Below are 15,910 nucleotides of genomic sequence, written 5' to 3' on the forward strand. Positions count from 1 at the left end.
TGCTGCGTACGATCTATGGTGGAGTGCAGATGGCAGACGGTACGTGGAGGAGGCGAACGAACCACGAGTTGCATCAGCTGTTGGGAGAGCCATCCATCGTTCACACCGCGAAAATCGGTAGACTGCGGAGGCCGGGCACATAGCCAGAATGTCGGACAGTAATCCGGTGAAAATGGTTCTCGACAACGATCCGACGGGAACAAGAAGGCGAAGTGCACAACGGGGAAGGTGGTTCGATCACGTGGAGGCCAATATGCGGACCCTCCGCAGACTGTGTGGTTGGCAACGTGCAGCCATGGACCGAGCCGAATGGAGACTTTTATGTACTGCACAGGCCACTCCGGCCTTAGTCTGGTAATAAAAATAATAATTAGAACAATAAATCTGGATCATTCGATGAGGGTCTAAGATGCTCAACGAATTTTAAAATGCTGAGTCTAAGTTACGGTCGCCATTTTTAATGTCTAATAAATTAAAACTTGCCGTTTCTTGACACAAATAGCTACACATTTATTTCTGTTATCGTATAAAATGATTAACAGCAGCAAAGGCTTTGCGTTTTGTCTCTTCACAAAAAAATACTTTCTCGTAAACTTCGGACTGGATTGAAGGGCATTTTTTTTCTTCTTCGGAACCAATCCAGAACAGTGCCATCTTTAACATCCTATTTATGTTTCTTTTTGTCGTTAAAATGCTGTTGCTGTTCGACTTCATCATCATCTTCGACTAGTTCAACGGCACACTGCCGCGGGAACCACCCCCGTATTCGAGGTAGTTTGTGCGTTTCGGTTAGGGGTTCAGACTGTTGTTGCGATTTCGGCTGTTTCTTCTTCTTGTCCTTCTTGGTGCCGTTTTTGGGTTCTTCAATCTCTTCGAATATCTTTTCTCCAAATAGCCAATGTCTGCAAAACGGAATACGGAATAATATAAAAGAAGGAAACTGAAAACTCGGAATTGATCCAATTGAAACTTACTTCCGCCAGCGTGTAACACGCACTTTATCACCAACATCCAGCTTAATTCGAGCTTCATCCGTCAATGGAGGACTGAGACAAACTCGGCATCCTTGGGACCACAAAGGGACCCAACTACCGGAGACCGGTTTAAGAATAGAGTAAGTCCGCGTTCGAGCTCTCTTCGCCGATTTCTGCAGCAGTTGCTCACGCTAGAAACAATCCAATATTGTAAATACAAAAAATTTAAAGATCGAATTAAAAAAACTTACAGTTAACGTGAACTGATCGCATCCCTCCGCTACCACCCACTCGATCCCATTACCTACTGGGGCACAAGTCCAGCTGGCCACCTGTTTAACATTCTTCCACTTTCCCAAATCGTACGGATACTGGAACGTGTGGTCTGTGCCCTCCCGCAGGTGTTGTGCCTTCTCCAGAATCCAATCCTCGATCCCGGTGCGATTGTTAACTATAGCTCGTGCTTGGAAGAAAAGCAACATTCCAACAGCGATGATAACCCCGATCGCCAGCCCCACGTTGAATACCCCCAGGATCAAACTCCACAGCCCCAGATACACGGTCGCCTTCGAGTACTGTCCGTAGTACACGTACCAATCCCGGTGCAATCCTGCGTAAAGTGCTCCGCATAAAATCACCGTGGCGTGGATGCATCCCACCACAGCAAACGCCAGGAAGCACGTAAAGTACGCATGGTTGCCCCAACCGACGCAGTGGTTGATCCATGGACAATGGTGATCCATCTTGATCACACAGCGATCGCACTTCCGGCAGTGATGCGACCGGGGAGCTTTGAAACCCTCACAGGTGCCGCAGTACTGTAGGAACTGTTCATCTTCGGGGTTCTTGGGACGCCACCGCAGCGGCAGGAACTTGGGCCCCACCAGCGATGCCATCACAAAGTTGAACCCGGTACTGGCGGACAGCATCAGGAAGATGGTTTGATTTAGGAATCCTCCAAACGACCGATTAGGAGGCCACCACATGGCGTTCAAGTACAGGGTCATGAAGGTGATCGATTTGATGATGCCTGAAGAAAAATAAATCAAACGATGGGTATTAGTGTTTTATTTTAATTTGGAGTGCCTAAGGTGATAAACATGTAGACTGAAAAACAAGAATGTTGAATTCTGTAATATGCCTTCATTGATCTTTATTCTATCACTTTACATCTTCTCTTATTATTCTTTGGCTTTAAATTCCCACTTGAGCTTGGCCTGCTTTTAATCCTTCTATTAGCTTAGAAGCTTGGCTTAGAAAAGCTTTCAATTAATAAATAACTGAGGAATTATTGATTGAAAGCTTTTCTATGCCCGCCTTGACTATTACTTGTCCTATACTTTTGAGGTCTGTACTGAAAAATATTTAAAGAAAAAAAATAATCAAAAAAAAATGTGGATATACGTCAAAACATAACATTTGTGTTCCGAGTAAGTAAAATTAAAACCAAATTGGCTTGAACGGGTAGTTCAGCTCTATTTTTATTATCTTCTTTATAAGTTTCGGCACAATCCTTGGAAACATGGTTCGGCAATTAATGTTTGACTTCCGTCAACAAAGGCTTGCGTAGATTCGGTTAGGCCATGCGAGGAAATGTTTACCCATAATCAAAGTAAACACTATCTCGGATATTTTATCGCTTGCACCGCGCACACGGACATATCGTGGTCGTTTATGCTAATCAATTTGCTTCCACGAAATTGCCCGGCACCTTTGGGGGTTGTTTTTACAAGTTCCACATGTGCACGAGGCACGACAGGATATTCGCGCGTACACTTGAATGTCGCCGTGCATTCGGAGGAGGGGTCAACCGTTTACGTGCGCCACCCAGTGAGTGACAAACTAGGCGCTCCTGTGGAGAGACAGAGAGTGAAGTCCACATAGTTTCGCATGACTAATGGCGGTTACCTGTTTTTGATCCCACCCGTTCGATACCGTCGATTGCACAGGGCGAATCATTTCGGTGTCGGTTGGAATTGTTATACGATATGACTTAATAAGGGTCGGGCATGTAGGCATGCGGGTGGAAAAAAAGGAAGCTCAATAGTGAAATCACGAACTAGGTCAAACCTAATCCTAGTTTAATTGGGAGCTCTTGATTGAAGGCTTTTTTGCTGGACATTTCACGAATTTACATTTTTTGACAAGTTAAGCAGATTTAATCTGGAAAAACGTCTTGAAAACGACCAAATGGATATTTATTTTTCTTTCATAATATTTCACATGGATGTGACCAGGGTAGCCCGTAGCTCTTGGAAGGTGTGTCTTTCTTGTCTACGAATTGTAATGACGGTGTCAGTTCCAAATTTATGAACGGGTGACGATAAAACTGTATTAGTGACGACAATATATGCCGAAAGTAGAACAGCAACATGTTTTAATGAGGTTTCTGCACACAAATCAGCTGAAGAATTTTCCTGTCAAGCGACCTAGCATTTATTTAGCTGATTCTCAATTAATATTCTCAAACCGAAATTCATACAACCAAGATAAATGAATGAAACTAAGTGTACGCATAACGATGATTCAACACATTTATCATATTTTGTTCTTTTAATGTCAATGATATTTGCCCTAATTTTTATAAAATTTAGGATCAAAAAATATTGGTAAAATAATTAGATTTTATTATTTCTCTCCACCTATAACTGTTTTAAAAGATGTTTAGAATTCCCAAACATATCGTACTAAAATGTATGTTTGAAAAATCGTTTATTAATCTTGATCTCGGTCGAGGGATGAATTGTACCTGTCTACTTTATTGATAAAGCTTTATGTGAAATTGAAAAAAAAAATCCGAAAGTAATAAAGATGAAAACAGTTACTGGTTTAGGGTCATTTGGCCGAATGTCTGCCCGAATGGATGAATACCAATATGTCAATACGTTAGGAAATCCTGCTAGGAGAGTTAGTCAGTAGGGGCAGTTTTATGCAACGTGGCGCATCACGCCACGCCGCACTGCAAATCAGGTGTTAGGCTGCGCAAATGCGCAAGGTAAGCATAATTATTCATAGAAGCGAACTAGCAGCGTGGCTCGCTCTATTTATTGTTCTAGATTTCGTAGTAAGTAGTCGTTAAGTGAAGTACGCGGAAATAATGCATTTTAAAATTTAGTTTTTAAAAACTCGTTAAAGAAAAAGAAATGTTAAAGAAATCCCTAACTGGTGTAAGAAATGGGGTTGCGGGTGATTTGTGGTGTTTAAAAAAAAGATATCGACGACAGCTACAGCCTCAAGGACCGCAGAAGCTGAAAAGGCAACCGGACGACGAACGATGTCCGACATATCGCAACCCACAGATGTTCTTCAAACTCACGTAAGTTTCACCGCATCTTCTACCCTTTACTCAGCGATTTAAGTGAGTTTAGTGCGTCCATAATTTCACGAAATGACCCCTACTACTTGAGCTACGTGATCAAATGACGGCCCGAAATACAAAATTCGGAGATGCGTTTAAGCTCCCCGATCCGTTAAAATTCTTGTCCGAATTTTCGGGCAACAAAAAAAAACTCGCAGCATGGCTCAAGGAGGTCCTTGACCTCTATAACGACTTTAAAGTCAAAACACAAAATGGAGGATACACCCTCTCCAGCCTATACGTAAGTGCTATGAAAAACAAAGTTAAAGGGGAAGCTCGCACGTTTCTTTGCGATAATGGCAACCCCAATACGATAGACGGTATAAAAACGATACTCGTTGAACATTATGGTGACGAGTAGGACTTCACCACGAACCTATCCACGAGGCTTCCAAGCCTCTTGAAAGGAGGCTTCCGAGCCTCTTGAAAGGAGGCTTCCGAGCCTCTTGAAAGGAGGCTTCCGAGCCTCTTGAAAGGAGGCTTCCGAGCCTCTTGAAAGGAGGCTTCCGAGCCTCTTGAAAGGACGCTTCCGAGCCTCTTAGAAGGAGGCTTTTGAGCCTCTTGAAAGGAGGCTTCCAAGCCTCTTGAAAAGGAGCCTTCCGAGCCTCTTGAAAGGAGGCTTGAGGCCTCTTGAAAGGAGGCTTCTGAGGCCTCTTGAAAGGAGGCTTCTGAGCCTCTTGAAAGGAGGCTTCTGAGCCTCTTGAAAGGAGGCTTCTGAGCCTCTTGAAAGGAGGCTTCCGAGCCTCTTGAAAGGAGGCTTCTGAGCCTCTTGAAAGGAGGCTTCCAGAGCTCTTGAAAGGAGGCTTCTGAGCCTCTTGAAAGGAGGCTTCCAGGCCTCTTGAAAGGAGGCTTCCTGAGCCTCTTGAAAGGAGGCTTCCTGAGCCTCTTGAAAGGAGGCTTCTGAGCCTCTTGAAAGGAGGCTTCTGAGCCTCTTGAAAGGAGGCTTCGAGCCTCTTGAAAGGAGGCTTCTGAGCCTCTTGAAAGGAGGCTTGAGCCTCTTGAAAGGAGGCTTGAGCCTCTTGAAATGAGGCTTGAGCCTCTTGAAAGGAGGCTTCTGAGCCTCTTGAAAGGAGGCTTCCAGGCCTCTTGAAAGGAGGCTTCTGAGCCTCTTGAAAGGAGGCTTCTGAGCCTCTTGAAAGGAGGCTTCCTGAGCCTCTTGAAAGGAGGCTGGAGCCTCTTGAAAGGAGGCTTCTGAGCCTCTTGAAAGGAGGCTTCTGAGCCTCTTGAAAGGAGGCTTCCTGAGCCTCTTGAAAGGAGGCTTCGAGTCTTGAAAGGAGGCTCTGAGCCTCTTGAAAGGAGGCTTCCGGGCCTCTTGAAAGGAGGCTTCCAGGCCTCTTGAAAGGAGGCCTGAGCCTCTTGAAAGGAGGCTTCTGAGCCTCTTGAAAGGAGGCTTCCTGAGCCACTTGAAAGGAGGCTTCCTGAGCCTTTTGAAAGGAGGCTTCCTGAGCCTCTTGAAAGGAGGCTTCCGAGCCTCTTGAAAGGAGGCTTCCTGAGCCTCTTGAAAGGAGGCTTCCAGGCCTCTTGAAAGGAGGCGTGAAAGGAGGGCCTCTTGAAAGGAGGCTTGAAAGGAGGCTTCCAAGCCTCTTGAAACGAGGATTCCGCGGCTTTTGAAAGCGGGCCGCCGCGCCTCTTGACAGGAGGCTTCCGAGCCTCTTGAAAGGAGGCTTCCGAGCCTCTTGAAAGGAGGCTTCCGAGCCTCTTGAATAGAGGCTTCTGAGCCTCTTGAAAGGAGGCTTCCGAGCCTCTTGAAAGGAGGCTTCCGAGCCTCTTGAAAGGAGGCTTCCGAGCCTCTTGAAAGGAGGCTTCCGAGCCTCTTGAAAGGAGACTTCCGAGCCTCTTGAAAGGAGGCTTCGAGAGCCTCTTGAAAGGAGGCTTCCAGAGCCTCTTGAAAGGAGGCTTCCAGAGCCTCTTGAAAGGAGGCTTCCAGAGCCTCTTGAAAGGAGGCTTCCAGAGCCTCTTGAAAGGAGGCTTCCAGAGCCTCTTGAAAGGAGGCTCTGAGCCTCTTGAAAGGAGGCTCTGAGCCTCTTGAAAGGAGGCCTGAGCCTGGAAAGGAGGCTTCTGAGCCTGTTGAAAGGAGGCTTCTTAGCCTGTTGAAAGGGGGCTTCCGGGCCTCTTGAAGGGAGGCGACCGCGCCCCTTGGAAGGAGGCTTCCGAGCCTCTTGAAAGGAGGCTTCCGAGCCTCTTGAAAGGAGGCTTTCGAGCCTCTTGAAAGGAGGCTTCCGAGCCTCTTGAAAGGAGGCTTCCGAGCCTCTTGAAAGGACGCTTCCGAGCCGATTGAAAGGAGGCTTCCGAGCCGCTTGGAAAGGAGGCTTCCGAGCCTCTTGAAAGGAGGCTTCCTGAGCCTCTTGAAAGGAGGCTTCTGAGCCTCTTGAAAGGAGGCTTCCGAGCCTCTTGAAAGGAGGCTTCCAGAGCCTCTTAAAAGGAGGCTCCCAGAGCCTCTTGAAAGGAGGCTCCCAGAGCCTCTTGAAAGGAGGCTTCCAGAGCCTGTTGAAAGGAGGCTTCCAGAGCCTGTTGAAAGGAGGCTTCCGGGCCACTTGAAAAGAGGCTTCCGAGCCTCTGGAAAGGTGGGTTCTGAGCCTCTTGAAAGGAGGCTTCCGAGCCTCTTGAAAGGAGGCTTCTGAGGCCTCTTGAAAGGAGGCTTCTGAGGCCTCTTGAAAGGAGGCCTGAGCCTCTTGAAAGGAGGCTTCCGAGCCTCTTGAAAGGAGGCTTCCGAGCCTCTTGAAAGGAGGCTTCCGAGCCTCTTGAAAGGAGGCTTCCGAGCCTCTTGAAAGGAGGCTTCCGAGCCTCTTGAAAGGAGGCTTCCGAGCCTCTTGAAAGGAGGCTTCCGAGCCTCTTGAAAGGAGGCTTCCGAGCCTCTTGAAAGGAGGCTTCCGAGCCTCTTGAAAGGAGGCTTTCCCAACTTTGCCAGTAGAGGACAATATTTTTTTTTGCAGTAGAGGACGTACGTTGCAGCAGTATCTCCGTGAATACTTTGAAAATCCTTATACATATCTGTCGCGGACAGATCGGAGGGGAGGTAGTAACGGTTGGGAGCGTGCTCTCGGCGATAATGCGATACTGTAGGACCATATGACATAATATGCTTCTCTATGGCATCTCGTTTCTCTGTATTTCTTTTGTACTTCCCTCGCTGGGACTCCTTCAGCTGCTCACCTTCATCACACCGATAAATTATGTTACTGTTGGAAAGAATTTTAGCTTGGCGTATATATTATTTAAACCATGTGAAATATATTTACTTTCCCACAGTGATCACTGTACCCCAGAGTATTCAAAAACAAAACCTTCCGACAAACTTTAAAAGAAGAACCATTAGAATCTATCAATTGAAACATGAAGGTGTTACTTTTTCTCGGATCTTCACCGTCTTCAAACTTGTAACGACGACGTTTCTTTTATCTCCATGCAGTGGACGTGTTGGCGAATGTACTTTTTTTGTTGCTTTAGATCTAGCGTCTAGAACAAGGTATTAATACGAGTTCTGTCGTCTTAAAAAAATAGTACATCGCACTCCCGCTTACATTCGCAACCGACAAGCCTTACTTGGTGTGAAATGCGGCGCTTTTTTGCAATGCTTCTCGCACGTTGCTCTCTTTTAGTAGTTTTTCGCTTCTTAGCACATTCATCAACGGCCGTATAGCTGCCATCCGAATCAATTGCACTGCTCACTGAAGATTCTCCTAGAGATTTCACATAACTCACCCAAGGGTTAGGAAAATCTTTGGATGGGAATAAATCATCGTTGTCATCGCCAAATCCCGTAAAATCACCTTCCGAGCGTGTGAGGTCGTAATGCACCGTGCTGTCCTCGTCCATCTCATTAGCTTCCTCGTCAGAACTATCACCGCTATCACCATAAATTTGTAGATTTTGAAGGACCGACGTTTTCAACATTAAACACGAGCACAGAAACTGACAGAATAATTATGACATGTGCAAGAACACCCGATGCATCATAGTAAGCGCTGACACTGTAATGCATTTATTCACGTATAATTAGGTGAATAATAAACGCATGTCAGTTTCACTCATATATTTGGGCGTTTTAATTAATTATTTGAAAATTAAATTAAATTAACATGGAACACTATATGATACAGTGTGTAGCGTGGTTAGGATGCGAAATCCCAAAACTAGAACTTTTTTTAGAGACAAATAAACAGGAGAAGCGTTGAGACTTTTCTCGCGTTTTTCTCGGTTGCTCGGTTTTGCTAGTGAGACTAATATGCATTTATGGGCAGTTACTAGCACTCTGATCTACACGCTCACCAGTTTCAAAGTCAACGATGTCCATCCATACAGCACCTTTCAAATTTTGCCATTACTAGTTGACATTCCAACGTTAAACATTCCTATCCTGGACCGCCCTATATGACACATTTAATACTTAATTAGAACCATTGTAACAACGCTAACAATAATCGCAAGTGTTTATATACACGTGTCTCATGCACAACCAAGAGAGGAAAGTTGAAAACAATAGACTTCCGCTCATTTCTTATTTGAATTTTAGTTTTCCGAGCCCAAACCAAAACAAATTTTTCCACATGGTCTCAAAGTCTTACAATACCTTGGGTATCATAACTCGAAACGAGCTGACCATGTAAACTGTCGTACGAAAGTAATGTTGAGTCGAGATGTACAATGAGGCCTTAGTTTTAAGACTAAAGTAATTATAATTGTAAAACAGTGTAAATGAATAACCATGTACACTGAGGAAATAATACTCACTTATGGCTGTCAGGGGTCCCCAGTGGAAGAACCGCCAGAAAATTGCCAAAATTCCACTCGTCATTATTCTATGGTTATTGCCTGTGACGTTTCAATCATAAATCTGCCACAGTCTGCCTTCTATGTATCACTTCTGCAGCAACAGAGCACTATTTTGGTTATGGTACTTGCTCCCTTCACACGGCGAATGTGACAAATGCGATGAAAAACAAACAAACTGAATCACTGAAATAGAAAAAATGGTGAATTTATTACTCAGTTATCGAATGATTGTATCAAATTCACTGAATTTCAGTAAAGTCGATAAATTGCATTCGTTTACAGCTTATTTCAGTGATTGTTTCACCTGTGTCATGCTGAAAATGAGACAGTCAGTAGTCACTTACCGAAATTGACGATGACATTCGATTGACAGTCAACAAACCTAAATGGTGAAATTTCGGGGATAGTAATACTAGAGTTTTACATGTAGTCACCAAACCTTCTTAGGTAAAATGAAAACTATCACGGCAAAGTCATCAGGAAAGTTAGCCAATCACCTAAAGGGAAAGGTAGAATTCGACGATGTTTAGCTACGCTTTCGGTGCTTCAACGCCTACGGCACCGACAGCTACCGACTGACCGAGTGCTCGTCACGCAATGAACGGTGTTGCTCGGGAAGCATTCATTCATCCAACAAGAAAGGATAAAGCAAACACTAACACTAGCACTGCTACATATACGATACCTGACACCGATACAAATGAGAAATCAACTAGTGAACTATTTACCAACAAAATTAGCGATAGTAGGAAATAAGAACCGACAGTAATTAATTAATGAAAGATAGATAATGATTTTAAGCAATAGCTAAATTATTAATAAAGAATGTTTTACTAGAAATTTTATGAAATTTAGCTGTGACTGTAATTGCTTTCGACTGACAGTTCTGTATAATGACATGATTGATTACAATTTGGGACACTACAATCGCACTGCTTTACCGACTACAGAAATGCAAACTGACAGTTTATATTCATATTTTAATCTCAACATTTCAGTAACAATCGATAAACGTACCTGTCGGTATCACATTAGTAAAATTAATTTTTTTTTTCTCAAAATAAAAATAGAGATAAACTTATAAGCAAAACAGAAAAAGTTTTCAAAGGGTTCGACAATCCATTACAAATTTGCAAAATAAATTCGCGAAACTCTTACTTGTGTTAGTTCTGTCCGAACCGAAGCAACAAAACACAACCAACGATATAAATTCCGGTTCTTCTGTGAACAAAGATGTAAACACAAAAACAAACATGAATGAATGAACCTCGCGAACTGACGACGACGGCGGAAGTGTTGCATTCGGGCTGAAACCCTCTCTGGACAATCCACCCGTCAGCCAATCGCAGTAGTAGCTGCCCGATCGACCATTGCGTTGGTTGAGATCGAATCGTCGTCGTTGTCGTTGCCGCGATCGTCCACCGAATACTCCTACGAGCCCAACAACAAAGGCCGAAACAAACCCGTTCACCTTTCTTCAAGTGCGAGGGAGAGCAAGAAAAAAAGGGAAAATTTGTGCTACACAGAGGGTCGCACACCTGTTGGATGCGGTTGCATTAGAGTTGCAGAGGTAGGGTTTTTCATTCATTAGAATGATTACATTTTCTTTATTCAATGGAATGTCACCAAGTGTAAGCAGAGTGAAATTCGTTCTCGAGTGAAAGTGAAATCCAGTGAGTGAAGAATCCTGAGTCGTTGACCTACATTTATCCGTATGTGAACGTGTCGGAAGAGTAGGAGAGTTTTTGCATTCGTCATCGAAACGAGTTGTTGTTGGGGTTGCTGCAGAGGAAATCGAACAACTCGTAAATGCATGCCTGTGGTGTTGTGCAAAGTGATCTATTAGAAGCAGAATAGTGTTTTTTTATCATTCTTGGCAGGTTCTTGCACCTGCTGTATGTCCATCGACAGCAGAATCTGCTGAGGTACTTGAACCCGCTACCGCTTTACTGAGGAAACATCTTTAAAATGGACCAATTATAGTCAAATTGGAATTCATTGTGCCTGCGGCAGTCGTCATTCAATGACTGCGTTCAAGGAGAAATCTAAATTTGGCTTGAATCTGGGAGTGTTAAACATTCATTCAGAGATCGAGGTTATTCAGTGCTAATCCGTTGCCATCAGTTTTGAAGAATGGATGTTGATATGCGAAGGAAATCATCGAAGCGGAAGCAGACTGTATAAAAAATAGGGGTTAAGCCACTATTTTTTTTGTTTTCTAATCTTATTTGCCTACTTTATTTACCTATACAGTAAATTACTTTATTGTTTAGGTAGAAACTTGAAGAGCCAAGAGCTGCCATTTCCCTGATCCTTATTCAACAGCGCTGTTTGTACCTGTCGGTGGATTTCCAAACTCTCAGCTACATCGAGTTTCCATGGGGAAGAGACATTTCTTAAGATTTTAATATTTGATGCCGTAATTGGGTGATTTTCCTTATACACATGCTCTGCTACCTTAGATCTAAATTCGTAATGTAATCCCTTATCGTTTTCTCTTTTCGCCTTACTCACTTCCGCCATATGTTCCTTAAACCTTATATCTAATGATCTTTTGTTTGGCCTACATAGATTTTTCACATTGGGAACAACTTATCTTATAAACGCCTGCCTTATTCAACATTTCTACTTTATCCTTCGTTGAACCCAATAGAGACTTGAGTTGGTTGCTTCTACTGGAGAATACTAGATCGATGCCGAATTTCCTTAGTCGAGGGCGTAGCTGGTTGGTGATGTGTTTATCATATGGGACCGAAACTCTTTTCAGCGGCTCCTCTATCGGTGTCAGCGTTGTATGTCCATTTCGTCGTAGGGTCCTTTCCTTCTTGTTGATGATCGCTCGTATAGTCCTCTCCTGGTATCCGTTGATCTTCGCTGTTTCCAAGATGTATTGTAGTTCCTTCGTTTTTCCTTCTTCGCTCAGGGGTATCGTCTGCATCCAGTGGATCATGTGATGAAATGCTGCCATTTTATGTTGGTACGAATGGTTCGATGTATATGGGATGACTCTCATGGTGTTCGTGGGCTTCCTGTAGATTTCGAGGCTCAATGTTGTATTTGCTTCCCTGATGACCAGTAGGTCCAAGAAAGGTAGTTTACCTTCTTTTTCTTCTTCGAAGGTAAATTTGATGTCCTTATGCACGTTGTTTATCGCTTCCAAAATCCTGGGTGGATCCTTTCGGTTGATGATGCTGAAAATGTCGTCGACGTATCTCCACCACTTCTGGGGTAGTATTCCTTGTTCTTGTAGGTTGTTCTCCAGATTCGCCATGAACAGTTCGCACAAAAACGGTGATAGCGGATTTCCCATCGGTGCTCCTTTCGTCTGTTTGTAGTAGTTGCCACGAAATGTGAAGTATTTCTCCGTCATGCATAGCCTTGCCAGATTTAGGTACATCTTCACCTTTCCTCGCCATGTTGTTTCCATCCTTTGTGTTAGCAGCCAATCCTCTTGAAGATTCAGAGCATCTTTCACTGGAACGCTAGGGAACAATGCCGCTACGTCGAATGATACCATTATGTCCTCTTTTTCGATGTGTCCTGATTCCAACAGCTTCTGGGCGAAATCCTGGGTGTTGATGACTGACCTGCTGGGGAATGGTTTCGGCATACTTTGGAACTCCTTTACCAACCATTTGGCTATGTTTTGGGTAGGGGAACCCACTGATGAAACTATCTCTCGCATCTCCTTGCCGGGTTTATGGATTTTTGGTAGTCCTTTAATCCTAGGTAGAACCGGGTTTACTGTCTTTACTCGGGCTTCTCCGATGATCGCCTTACACTCCTTTATTGTTTTGTCCGTGAGTCGTATTAATCCTGGTAGCGGATCCACTCTCAAATGTATATAAGGTCCTCCGTTGATTTTCGTCGTCATCTGTTCGTCGTAGTCCTCTTTATCCATTACCACTACTGCGTTTCCATTATCGGCTTTTACGTAGTATACTGGTTTTTCCTTAAGCTCCTTTAGAATCCTCCTTTCGTCATGGTTCGTTGTCCCGTGCCGCCCTTCTTTGATGGCGTCTGCCACGATGTTCCTCGCTGTATTTTGATCCTGTTGCTCGATGTTTCGGGAAATCGCTGTCTCCATGTCCACGATGATCTGTTCCACGTCTGATTTCTGTGTGATCGCATACCCCAGTCCCTTGTTGAGGTGAGCTAGTTGTTCCTCCGTAAACTGCTGTGTCGAACGGTTCACGACGAATTCTTCGATGATCTGTACGGTGGGTTTGTCAGTACGGATTTCCTCTGCTGATTTCGCTCACAAGTTGTTCAGTCTTTCCTTGTGCAGTCTCCGCTTCCGGTCTGATTCACATTCTTCTGCCCTCTTTACCTTCTTCAAAAACAGGTCGAATGATTCCGGGTTATCCTTAGCTAACTTCAAATGCATATTGTAGCACTCCAAAGTCACTCGTTCTAATTTAGCGTAATGCCTCTTTATCGATGTCTTCATGAACTCGGACTCTGCTTTCTTATTAATACTTTTTGGTACATGAGATCCCATCTTAATCTTATGGCTGGTGGATAAAATTAACTGGTGGAATGAAATTCCCTTTCTTTTCCAATTGCAAACTTGGGAGAAGGATGACCATTTGATTTAAATCGTCACCAATACTATCATTCGCTCCCTATAAAACGTCTTCTTTTACATATATAAATTCTTCTTTTGAAGGAATTAACCAGAAAAGTATTTTTGTAAGAATGTTGAGTCTTAAAAATGAAAATCCTCCCGAAACAGCTTGTTAGTCGTCGACTAATCTTGAATCCCTCTCGACTGCAGGTTTATTGATATCTTCTCAATTCTGTGTCTAAATAATTGATGGAAAAACAGACATATCTGTGTAGATCAGTTCGTGAATGAACAGCCGTTTGGTAATGGTTTGGCCTGGACCGACAGAAGACACATCTTACATTCAACGCTGCTAAGATACGAAAAAATAAAGAGTATTAGGAGGCCTCGGCAAGGTCTACTGAGTGATATAGCTGATATGTATTGATACTTTGGTGAAATATGATTAAAATATACCTTTGCTCATATAAAAAGTCAATTATGCTGTTAGATGGCTACCACACATTCCCCTCGTTCACAAAAAAAAAACAGTTTCAATAAGTTGCGGTACAAAGGCGTTCATATAGATTTCCAAATTTCAATAATACTTCTCAGTACTATCTAAGCAATCAGCTGGTATCAAGCCGCTGTTTCTCCGGTGGACCTCGTGGGAAGCAAGCGAAAACCAGATGGCGTTCTCGGGTCGCGAAATTTTCCCCCGACGGACTACGTGGGATGCAAGCTGCAAGGCAATGTTCAAGCGCAAAGCAGAAATCTCCAAGTCAGTATAAATATCTCCCTCTCTCCAAGGCCACGTTCCGGGCAACCCGGGGACCTCCACCCGGGTCATAAGTCCCAACCGTTTCAGCGTCCTGGGCTCCCCGGGCACTCCAACCCGGGCAATAAGTCCCACATCCACCGTTCCTCGCCCACTTCCGGTGGCTCTAGCAGCGCGGGCCCCTCTCGGTCACGCAGCGCAGCGTCCAACTCCTTCTCGTCGTCATCCTCCGACGCATCGAGCTCCGGGTCAGTCAGTGGATCTCCTTCCTCCATTGGCTCTGGCCTGCCCAGGATACCCTCAGGAGCAGCTTCAGGTACTGTAAGTAACCCCCCTTGTATTAAATCGTCTCCTTTCCAACTCCGGCCCTTTTACTGGAGGTCAAATTCTGCCTCCAATGGAACATTAACGGGTTTTGGAACAACCTTCCAAACCTCGAGCTGATGGTGCACCAGCTTACCATGGACCATTGCTCTCCAAGAGGTCAACCGTGTATCCAACACCCTCATGGATCGGACCCTAGGAGGCAAATATCGTTGGATTAGCAAGGTTGGGACTAACTTCAGACACTCCGTAGCCATCGGGGTATTGCAGAACATCCCTTTTGATCCCCTCGACATCGAGTAAGAGTTGCCGGCTGTCGGTGTCCGGCTACATGGAGGTATGCCAATCACGATTATCAACGTGTACATTCCCTGCGGCGCCTTCCCCGCCGTCAGAAGAAAAGTAAGAAACTTGATTGAAACTGTTACACCCCCCTGCTCCTCCTTGGGGACATGAACGCTCACCACCCCATGTGGGGAGGGTCAAGGACCGACCCTCGCGGCTCCGTCCTAGCCGAAGCGTTTAGAGAAGGCGATCTCGTCACCCTTAATGACGGGGCTCACACCTTCTTCTTCGGGCACTCCGCAACTGCCATCGACCACAGTAAGTAGGTCCGTTCTGCCGCGTTGGTAGTAACCACTACCCGGTGCTGATCTCCACCAACACTTCCCCTCCTGTGGAAGTCAAGCGGCCCCGTTGGAAATACGACGAAGCGGACTGGGAGGATTACGAGCGCGTCACGTCGATCGCTTGCGCGGACCAACCTCCCTCGTCCATCTCCGACTTCACCAGCATGGTCCTTGCCGCAGCACAGCAAGCCATTCCCCGGTCCAGCGGTCGTCCCGGCCGTCGTGCTCTCAGATGGTGGTCCGAGGAAACTCGGCGTGCAGTCAAGGCCAGGCGAAAAGCCCTCCGGGCATTGAGAAAGCTAAGCACCAACCACCCTCTCAGGCCAGACGCCCTGGACTGTTACAAGGAGAAACACCGACAGTGCAAGATTATCATCAGGGAAGCGAAGTCCAAGCAATGGGAGGATTTCATCGACAGCATCAACCCGTCCCAGACCTCCGCCGAACTTTGGAGGCGGGTAAATGCGATTAGTGGGAAATCGAGGGGATCTCCAATCCACCTCGATCAGGGCAACCGTACAATCTCAG

General features: G+C 45.0%; 2 protein-coding genes across 5 annotated transcripts in view; one reads left to right on the forward strand and one right to left on the reverse strand.

Moving 5' to 3' along the window:
* Nucleotides 1–485: 485 nt before the first annotated feature.
* Nucleotides 486–10,247, reverse strand: LOC134205777 (palmitoyltransferase ZDHHC6-like). 2 transcript variants are annotated; one of them, XM_062681361.1, is made up of 5 exons: nucleotides 10,123–10,247; nucleotides 9,064–9,288; nucleotides 1,226–2,004; nucleotides 975–1,165; nucleotides 486–902 (listed from the first exon to the last, which is right to left on the reverse strand). In XM_062681361.1, the coding sequence occupies exons 2-5, from the start codon at nucleotides 9,125–9,127 to the stop codon at nucleotides 665–667; spliced, it is 1,272 nt and encodes a 423-aa protein (XP_062537345.1). In that variant the 5' UTR covers nucleotides 9,128–9,288; nucleotides 10,123–10,247; the 3' UTR covers nucleotides 486–664. The 2 variants fall into 2 exon arrangements, with proteins under 2 accessions (XP_062537345.1, XP_062537344.1); XM_062681360.1 differs by lacking the exon at nucleotides 10,123–10,247 and adding an exon at nucleotides 9,450–9,764.
* Nucleotides 10,248–10,293: 46 nt separating this feature from the next.
* The window catches only part of LOC134205775 (kelch-like protein 9), a 48,031-nt gene continuing 42,414 nt past the window's right edge, over nucleotides 10,294–15,910 (forward strand). The window contains exon 1 of one of the 3 annotated variants that reach the window (XM_062681359.1): nucleotides 10,294–10,675. The gene's annotated coding sequence lies outside the window, so the exon portion shown is untranslated. Of the gene's footprint in view, nucleotides 10,676–10,820; nucleotides 11,031–15,910 lie in introns of those variants that run through there. The other 2 variants (XM_062681357.1, XM_062681358.1) reach the window with 2 other exon arrangements.

Source organism: Armigeres subalbatus, chromosome 1, assembly GCF_024139115.2.
Source record: "Armigeres subalbatus isolate Guangzhou_Male chromosome 1, GZ_Asu_2, whole genome shotgun sequence".
Classification (NCBI taxonomy): Eukaryota; Metazoa; Arthropoda; class Insecta; order Diptera; family Culicidae; genus Armigeres; species Armigeres subalbatus.

Bases quoted from the DNA above. Each gene is read 5' to 3' on its own strand.
- LOC134205777 (XM_062681361.1), bottom strand. From the start codon at position 9,127: ATGACGAGTGGAATTTTGGCAATTTTCTGGCGGTTCTTCCACTGGGGA. The intron at 2,005-9,063 runs GTGAGTATTATT...ATTTTTCTTCAG, and splicing joins GGGACCCCTGACAGCCATAA to GCATCATCAAATCGATCACC. The intron at 903-974 runs GTAAGTTTCAAT...TCCGTTTTGCAG, and splicing joins CGTGTTACACGCTGGCGGAA to ACATTGGCTATTTGGAGAAA.